Raw genomic sequence first — 9,477 nt, forward strand, 5'->3', positions numbered from 1 at the left:
GAGCCTCCGGTGGTTTCTTGAACGCTTTCCCCTTTTGTTTTTCTCTCCTTGGCATTTTCACCCTCCCGCATACTATTCCCCAACTAGAACTCCACGCGGGCAAGGATTTTCGTCTTGTGTTGCTCACTGGTGGCTCCAGAGCCTGGAAAGGCCTGACACCTAGCAGGCGCTTTGTGAACGTGTGCAGCAGAGCCCACGATGCCCAGCGGGCACAGGGAGCGGTGCCCCTGAGCCATGAGCGCCGAAAACTGCACGACAGGCAAACTTAAACTGTGCTCGGAGGGGCGGGGTCTTTCCGACGCCCAGGCCTTGGGGGCGGGACCAGTATGGAGGTGGGGCCTGCCTGAGGCAGGCCAATCTGAAGGAAGGGCCTGGTCGAGGGCGTGGTCAACGCAGGAGGCCGGTAAAATAAGGGGAGGGGCTAGAATTAGGGCGGAGTCAGTTCGCAGCTGGCCCAGGCTGGGGCGGGACCATTGAGGGAGGTGGTGGTGGAGCAGGACATATATGGGCGGGGCCATGGCAAGGGCGTGGGCGGGGCCCCTGGGGGCGGGGCCAGGCTAGGATCTCCGCTGTCCCGGGTCCTGGAGCGCTCCGGGCCCCGCAAGGCTCGCTCCCGCCCCTCCGGCGCCTCCCGGGGTGGCCAGGCCTGAGTGTGCAGGGCGGGACTCCCCAAGCTGGGCGGCAGAGATCGGGCCCCGCCCCAGGCTCTGCGCTCCAGGCCAGGCGGCGACCTCGGCTTCCGAGCCGGTAGGGAGCTCAGGGCCGGGCCCTCAGGCTGCGTCCCCGGAGGCTTCCCGCGGGCAAGGGTGAGCAGGGCTCTAGGGGCTCGTGTGTGTGCGTGTGTGAATGCTCTATGTGTGTGCATGTGAACCTCTGTGAGCCCCGGGAACTGTATGTGTGCGTGGAGTTGGGCAGGTGTGTTCTCCCAGGAGCTGGGTGTGTGTGTAGTTGTGGGCGTGTGCAAAGGAGGTCCCGTGTGGGAGGGGAGCCTGCATATATGTGTGTGTGTGTGTGTGACAGAGACAGTGCCTGTGGAATTCGGTGGAGGCCGTGGGTGTATGTCAGGGTGTCTTGGAGAAAAGTGGGAGGGCAGGTGCAGGGATACTTTGGGAGACTCCCAGTCAGGATGCATGTGGCAAGCAGCGGGTACATGGTGAAGGAAACAGTGGGAGTGTAAGAATTGCAAATGCGTGTTCATGGGGGTGGCAGTGAGACTTCTGGGGGCCCTCAGTGTGAAGGGATGGGGATGGAGGAAAATTTGTGGTTGCTGATTGTTCCTTGAAGAGCGAGTGTGGTCTGGGGCAGAGTGTAACCAGCTGGACAGGTGTTTGGGGCCTGACTTGGAGTAATTTGGGGATTAGATCAGCTTTCTCACTTACAGGGCTGGGAGATGTGTGGGTGGGGCTGGTGGCCTGGGCCTACCCCTCCCACTAGTGAGCAGTGTCCCTGCCGCTTGTGGAGAAAGTTGCCACTTCACCGGTCACCCCTCATCTCAGGCTCTGTGCTCACCCCGGCTTGGTGACTTCTGTTGGCTCTCCAGTGTGAACATGGTGCAGAAGTATCAATCTCCTGTCCGTGTCTACAAGTACCCATTTGAGCTCGTCATGGCGGTGAGTGACCCCTGATTCTTGGGTGCTTCATGTGACAGTTGGAGGGATTCTGGAGGTCCACTATAAGAGGAGGAAGAGGAAGCCCCTTGGACCCCCAGATCAGGAGTTTGTGAGCTACTCAGCAGATCTAATGGGTCAGACTTCTAACCAGTGAACCCTTTGCTCAACCATCCCTTCCCAACCACCTTTTGCCAGAAATTCCGGAGCCCCTGCCCTGAGACCAAAACCCAAGGTTGTTCCTTCTCCTTGTTGAAGCTTGTCTCTCCTCTCTCAACTTAGCCGCTCCTGACGGAAAACAAGGATATCTGGGGCCACTGCACTGCTGTCATTTTGTGTAATGATAATAATAATGGTAACTGGATGACGATGGTGACAGCAGCTGCTCACTGGATGTTCACAGTGCTGTCTTTACATACAATGTTTCTTTTAACTCCCCATAGCTCTCATAGTTCCCAATTTTCCTCCACTAAACTGAGGCTTGGAAAGGTAGAGGGATGACACCAAGTTCTGTAACTAGGAAGAGGTGGGCTCAGGGCTCAGATCCATGCAGAGGGGACTCCAGAGCCTCAATTTTTACTGCAACCCCCCCATGGTCCTTCTTCTGCTCACAGACCCCCCCATCCCAATTTCCTCCCCTTTAAGGAAGCTGAGACCAGAAGGAGAGAGGGGGTGGCATATTTATGTCATGTAGCAAATCAGTTTGGGATTAGATTGTCTCTCAGGGTTTTGGCCTCCTGGATTCATGGTCTGTGTATCAAAGCACAGCTGGTAGAGGAAGGCAGAAGTGAAATTCCAGCTCACCTCCATGGTCAAGGCAGGGTAGTGCTATGGGGCTGTGGTGAGGAGTAAATGAAATAATTCATGATACCCCTGGCTGTGTGCTAGGCACACAGTAGGAGCTCACAAAATGTGACTGTTCTTGTTACTATGCCATGTAGTCTTATAAATGGTTGTGTAATAAACACCAGAGTTGACCCCATCCTCTCCACCCCAACCCTGCTCAACTCCAGCCTTCTACCCAAGGACTTGTATATCCGCTGGTGGCTCTGCATGCGTGGGTCCTGTCCTATGAATTCATACGCATATGTGTTTGCAGTTGTGCAATGGGTTAAAAAGCATCACTGAAGTCGTCCTTGTACGTTGTGCTGTTGTGTGCAGATGGTCCTAGGAGAGCAGAGAGGCAGGAGTCAGTCTGGGGTTATATCCTAGCTCCACAGCTGGGTGACTTTGGAGCAAGATGCTTAACCTCTGTGAATGTCCACTCTTAATGAGAGTCTCTTGGTCTCCAAAATCCTGATGTTGTGCTGTGGATTAAATGAATCAATATATGTAAAGCAGATCAGATGCTCAGTGAGGTTTAGTTATTACTGTTATTATTTTACCTGAGGCTGTGTGACTTTACTTCTTTGTAATGGGGGTGGGACACCCTGGGGTGATGAAAAGACCCAAGATTATGGAGTCAGAAGTTTTGGGTCCCTGCTGCTGCTCTGCTGTGCTCTGGGTGTGTGTCTTTGGCGGGTTGCTGAACTTCTCTGAGCCTTAGTTTTTTCATTTGTGAATTGGGGATGATTATATGCATCTTATAAGGTTGTCATGAGGTTTAAAATTATGACCATGTGTGCATCCTTACCTAGCAGTGGAAGATAATTATAAGTAATCATCCTCAGATTAAGGCTCCTGGCAGCTCACATATTCTAAGACTCAAAGACTTATTAATTGATTGAGTAGGAGAGTAGAAGAGAGACTGTCCCCACACTTCTGGGACAGTCTAGGGACTCTTGGTTCTCTACCATGAAGCTGAGGTACATAACTATAAAATGGGAAACCAGTGATTTCATGGGCTTAATACATTTCAAAATTTATTAAGGGGGGGTTCTCAAAAATATTTGCAATTACTACACTTTAAAATAAAACATGCCTATCAATGTGGCACTTAAGGCTATGTTAATAGAGCTGGTAACTTACTTGCATTGCCTTTATTGGGATATGTTAAATGCATTTTGTAAGCTTCATGTTGTCTAAAGGAAGGCAGGACTTGTCTGCTGCCTTAGCTGTTAACGATCTCTAGGTATTGATGTACAGATGCTTGTGGGTAGAGGGGGAAAAAAGACTTTCAGATATCTATCTGTTAATTCAAGTCATTCATATTTTTCAAAGGGATTGCCATTGTTGTCATCTTATCTTCCATACAGTCCTGGTCTGTCAAATGGTCCCAAGCCACAACGGCCACTGACAAAGCTACTTTGCTGACAGTTTACAAAACATTATTGTCCCCAAAATAGCTGCATAACTCAACATAACTTGTGTGCTGTGTAGGCACAAAAGGGGTTTTCTGTACTTAATGTCCGTCTTTGTTTCTCAGCTAACACTTGCCCTCAGTGTGGGTCAGATGCTGGGGAAGTTTTGGATGAACTCAGCTATTTTCACCGCAACCGAATGACCACAGGAGCTGGCCTCTTGGTTTTTCTGTTCAACAAAACCGACTTGAGAGTGAGAGTGCCACTTGCTTCTTCAGAAGTCCACCAGGGATCACTCAAAGGACTGAAATTGGGCTTGCGAAATTGATTATAAAATAGTAACCTTTCTAGACACAACTTAAAAATTTTTAAATTATTTTTTCTCTTTCACTTTGAAAATGTATCTAATCAAATGAATGAGCATCCCTCTCCAAATCCCTTCATGTGAATTCTGCTTCTTTTTTTTTTTTTTTGTTTTGTTTTTTTTTTGTTTTTGAGACAGAGACTCAAGCTGTCCCCCTGGGCAGAGTGCCGTGGCATTACAGCTCACAGCAACCTCCAACTCCTGGGCTCAAGCGAGTCTCCTGCCTCTGCCTCCCAAGTAGCTGGGACCACAGGCGCCCGCCACAACGCCCGGCTATTTTTTGGTTGCAGCCATCATTGTTGTTTGGCGGGTCTGGGCTGGGGATTCGAACCCGCCACCTTAGGTGTACATGGCTGGCGCCTTAGCCGGTTGAGCTATAGGCGCCGAGCCGTGAATTCTGCTTCTAAAGATTTCAGAGGCTCTTTGCTTTCTTCTTTTTTGATAGCGCTTTGTATCATTTGGTTCTAAACAGTGAGTTTGTTTTATCTTGGTAAACAGAGAAAAATAATTAAGACAATGGAGGCAGCTTCAGTGGCAGTATCCAAGGTTGGAGAAGGTCCTTGGTTCCTTTGAGTGGACCTGGGTCCCAGAAGGTAGGGAGGTGTCTTTGTGGAGATCCCTGTATAGAGGACACAAAGGCCATGTCTTGGATTGTGGGGTCAGCTCACTTGAGTCCTGAAGGCATGCTCTGGTCAGCCCACTGAGAGTTGATTCTGGATTAGCTGTCTCTTTTTCCAAATGTCTGGTAGTTAAGAGTCAGACCTACCAGGAAGGTCTGTGCTCCAGACCTGGGCATGTTCCCTAATTCCTGTGAGCCTCAGTTTCTCACCTAGAAAATGCAAATAATAAGGGCATCTGCTCCTCAGAGAGTTGAAGTGAGGGTTTAGTGGGCATTATTTAAAGAAATGAGTATTGTGGGCGGCGCCGATGGCTCAGTGGATAGGGCACAGGCCCCATATACCGAAGGTAGCAGGTTCGAACCTGGTCCCAGCCAAACTGTAATAAAAAATAGCCAGGCGTTGTGGTGGGTGCCTATAGTCCAGCTACTTGGGAGGCTGAGGCAAGAGAATCACCTAAGCCTAGGAGCTGGAGGTTGCTGTGAGCTGTGATGCTACCAAGGGTGATAAAGTGAGACTCTCTAAAAAAAAAAAAAAAGAAAGAAATGAGTATTGCAATCCTGCTTGGTGAAATATTACTTGGGTTTATCCTTACTTATTGTTTTAAGAGCTTTATTGAGATATAACTTACAGATTGTATACTTCATTCATTTAAAGGAGATCAAAGGAGTCAAGGAGTTTTAGCTTAGTTATATAGAGTTGTGTGACCATCACCACAGGCAATTCCAGAGCAGATTCTACTGTTCCTCATTCCACTGTTTCCTCACGCAACCAAGTCCTCCACTGAAATAGCCCATATCTGAGTCCACCACTAACCTATTCTGGACATTTCATGTAAGTGGACTTAGTCAGTATGTGGCCTTTAGTGTCTGGCTTCTCTCACTATAATACATTTTTAAAAACCCACCTTATTGAGGTGTGACTGACATATAAAAAGCTGTACATCATTAATGTCTACATCTCCATGACTTTTGGGATAAGCATATACCCGTGAGTATAATCTGCATTTTCAAGGTTCATCCATATTTTAGCACGTATGGGTCCTTTACTGCTTTTTATGGCCAAATAATATCTCATTGTATATGAACATATCACATTTTCTTTATTCACTCATCAGTTGATGGACATTTAAGTTGTTTTCAGTTTGGGGCTATTTATGCATAAGTTTTTGTATGAACATATTCTCTGCTGTGAATAGTGGTGGTTATTTGATGGGGTGAAGCAGATTCTACTTTAAATCTTTTTTTTTGTAGAGACAGAGTCTCACTTTATCTATCGCCCTCAATAGAGTGCCATGGTGTCACACAGCTCACAGCAACCTCCATCTCCTGGGTTTAGGAGATTCTCTTGCCCCAGCTCCCGAGTAGCTGGGACTACAGGCACCCACCACAATGCCTGACTATTTTTTTGTTGCAGTTTGGCCAGGGCCGGGTTTGAAACTGCCATCCTCATTATATGGGGCTGGCATCCTACCCACTGAGCCACAGGCACCGTCCTCTCTTTTAAAGACTCATACATAGCACTTACCAAACTCCAGATTGAGTCAAATGCCATTCTGAGTCCATTGAAATGTTGACTCATATACTCTTCACCACTGCCCCACACAATGAACTCTGCAGAAAGGGTCATCCATGGCCTCAAAGCAAACATGTGGCGGTTGGGGGGGGGGCACTTATATTCAGGAAGTGTAGCTCCAGAATTTACATTTCCAACCACAAGTTTGGCTGTTCCTCAGAGCCAGACTGAGGGTCTGAAGTTACTGATGTGGCATCAGGACTGAGTAAGTGGTCCCATGAGATAGAGTCTCTATCAGGTCTGTGTCCAGGACGCCTGTAGCCCTTCAGGACCCTGCAAAGGGGAGCACAGCAGGAACCTGCAGACCCTGGCCGCCAGGAGGGCAGATGATGCCAATTATTAGATACTATATGTGTCCAGTCTTTTAGGCTGGCTCAGATGCAGGTCTATTACAGTAGCCTTATGTGTAGCAAAAGAGGAAACTGAGGGTTAGCAAGTGTAAGGAGACCCTCCTTGGTGTATTAATTTACTAGGGTTGATCTAACACAGTACCACAAACATTGTGGCTTAGAACAGCAGAAATTTATTGCCTCACAGAGCTAAAGCCAGAAGCTTGAAATCAAGGTGTCTCCAGGCTCACTACCCCTCTGAAGGCTCCAGGGAAGGGTCTGCTCCAGGCCTCTCTCCTCAATCCTGGCATTTCCTTGGCTCATGGCACCATAACTCCAATCTTCACATGACATCTCTCTGTGTCCAATAAAGACACCATTCATAATGGATTTATAAGGACACTCCAATGACCTCACTTTAACTTGACTATCTCTGTATATCTGCAAATAAGGTCACATTCACAGGTACCAGGGGTTAAGACTGGAACATATTTATTTTAGGGGACACAATTCAGCCCAGAATACTTAGTAAATGGCAGAGCTGGAATTTGAGTGTAGGGAATCTGACCCCATAACTTGAGCCCACGGCCAGACCCTCTGAATTCTGGCTCTGACATTCCATAAACATTTGTACAGCAGCAGTGGGTTTCTGGTTCCCTCTTGTCCCAGACACTGACCAGGTCTCCCTGTGGGACACAAAAGCCCTGTAGTTTCAGGTCCTCTCTGATCCTGCAAACCTAAGGAAGGAAGATGGCCCGGAGTAGAGTTTCCTGATCAATAGGCTTTTCAGGTGGAGGAAGGGTTATAGAGGTGAGGTTCTGTTGTTCAGCAATTAAGTGTTAAAATATTTAAAGACCTGGCCTTGTTGTATTGATAAACAGCTTGTAATTTAGCAAATGGATTGTTAATAAGCAGCAGCCAGTGAAGGATAATTCTTATGGCCCAGGCCAAAAGCAGTTGCAATCAGAATTGTTGTTATGGACATAGTTTTAATAAAGCAGCAGGGGCCTTATTTGAGTGGTTTAAATTAGTTCCCTGGAGTCCTGTCATCTGTTGCTAACAGATAAAGGAAGCAATACTTTCTATCTTGAATGTGGCTCTGATTTGGGCTGGGAGAACAGAGGTGATCTGTCAGCAAGGTGATCCAGCAAGGTGATCTTCTGATTTCAGGATGCCCTGAGATAAACTCAAAGCCCTCATTCATTGGCTTCTGCAGGCATTAGTTCATGCTTGCACACGTGTGTGTCATTCCACAAGCATTTATGAGTTTCTACCACCACGTGCAAGTGCTGTGTTAGGTGCAGGGGCTGCTCACAAGTTGCTGCCGAATGCTTTTTGAACATCATTATTCTATTACTTTGCTTGTTTACTTGTTTATATGGAATCTGCTTGTTTACTTTGTTTACATGGGTTTTTTTCACTAAGGGAAGCTCCAGGAAGGCGGGGCTGGGTCTGTCTTGTTCACCTGATTGTCTTGATGTGTCTCCTAACCTCATACAGCTGCCAGTGTGTGGCAAATGCCTTGTAGAACCATTTGTAATGGGGGCAGAACAGGGCATTGTAGGAACACAGAGGAAGGCCCATTGGAGGCCACTTGTGTAAGTCAGCTAGGCTGAGAGTTGCTGAGGGTGGGAATGACATGACCAGATTTGAAGTTTAGGAGGATAGCCTCCTCCCACATGGAAAGAGGATGGTAGGAGGTCGGGAGAGCAGCCAGGAAGCAGAGGTGACTGAGGTCCAGCAGCATTCTTGAGACACTTGGAAAATCTAAAATAGCATTTCCCCTCTGAGCAAGGTCCTGACATAGCACATGTCCAGCTGCTCTGGGCTGCCCTCCTCAAGCCATCAGGAACACCACCTGATCCTGGAAGTCCCCTGACCCCGCTCCTAATGTGTGGGTGAGACCGCACAGCAGGCTAGGTGCAGATGGGTCGCGTGGGCTGATGTAGACTCCCAGTGCTGGGGAGGACAGGCATTGGGATGGCAAGGCCCTGCACGCAGGAGGTTTCTCAGCGAAAGGGATATCTAATCATGCAGAAGTGGGAAGGAGTCACTATGCCTCCTGCTGCTCCCACAGGACAGGACCCTGCTAACAACAGGCAGAGCTGTTCTGGTTTGCTGGCCACCCCCTGTGGACAAGCCCCACTGTGACAACTGAGGGGGAGTTTGCCAGGCATTTATTCACCTGCCACATAAGTACCTTCCAGAACTTAGCTCTGAAGGTGGGGTATGAACAGCAATTGACAGGCAGGAGGTACTCTCGGAGCTGTCACCTGCCAATGCTCCCTGTGGGTATTCACAGGCCTGTCCACCCCGACACTGGGGACACCGGTAATTACTTGACTACTCTTCCAGGTCTGTATAAACATGGTTCCCTTTTCTCGTTTTACTTCCCTGGGACCTGGGCATTCAGTCTTTCCTTTCTTCCTTCGTTCATTCAACAAATAGCGGCTGAATGTCTGTAACGTCCCAGGTGTTGTTCAAGGCACCAGGGAATTCAGTGGTGAACAAAACAGACATAGAGACGGTGACATCGAAACTATAAACAAACAAACACAGACATAATCACCTATTACAGGTCATGACAAATGCTTCTGATGGGGCCATAGACCATTGAGGAGATGGTGTGTACTATTTTCTTTATTGTGCTAAAATTTACCGCTTTAACCATTTTCAGTGTACAGTTCAGAGACATTAAGTACATTCACACTGTTGTGCAACCATCACCACTGTCCGTCTCCATCT

General features: G+C 48.2%; 1 protein-coding gene across 1 annotated transcript in view; it reads left to right on the plus strand.

Annotated features, from left to right (window-relative positions):
- Positions 1–1,547: 1,547 nt before the first annotated feature.
- SEC14L5 (SEC14 like lipid binding 5) overlaps positions 1,548–9,477 on the plus strand; it is a 40,252-nt gene continuing 32,322 nt past the window's right edge. Inside the window, exon 1 of the mRNA XM_023513821.1 lies at positions 1,548–1,610. Coding sequence (XP_023369589.1) covers positions 1,548–1,610 — 63 coding nt within the window. The remainder of the gene's footprint in view (positions 1,611–9,477) is intronic.

The sequence above is a fragment of the Otolemur garnettii genome, unplaced genomic scaffold (genome assembly GCF_000181295.1).
Source record: "Otolemur garnettii isolate 467f Iridium unplaced genomic scaffold, OtoGar3 scaffold00044, whole genome shotgun sequence".
NCBI classification, from domain to species: Eukaryota; Metazoa; Chordata; class Mammalia; order Primates; family Galagidae; genus Otolemur; species Otolemur garnettii.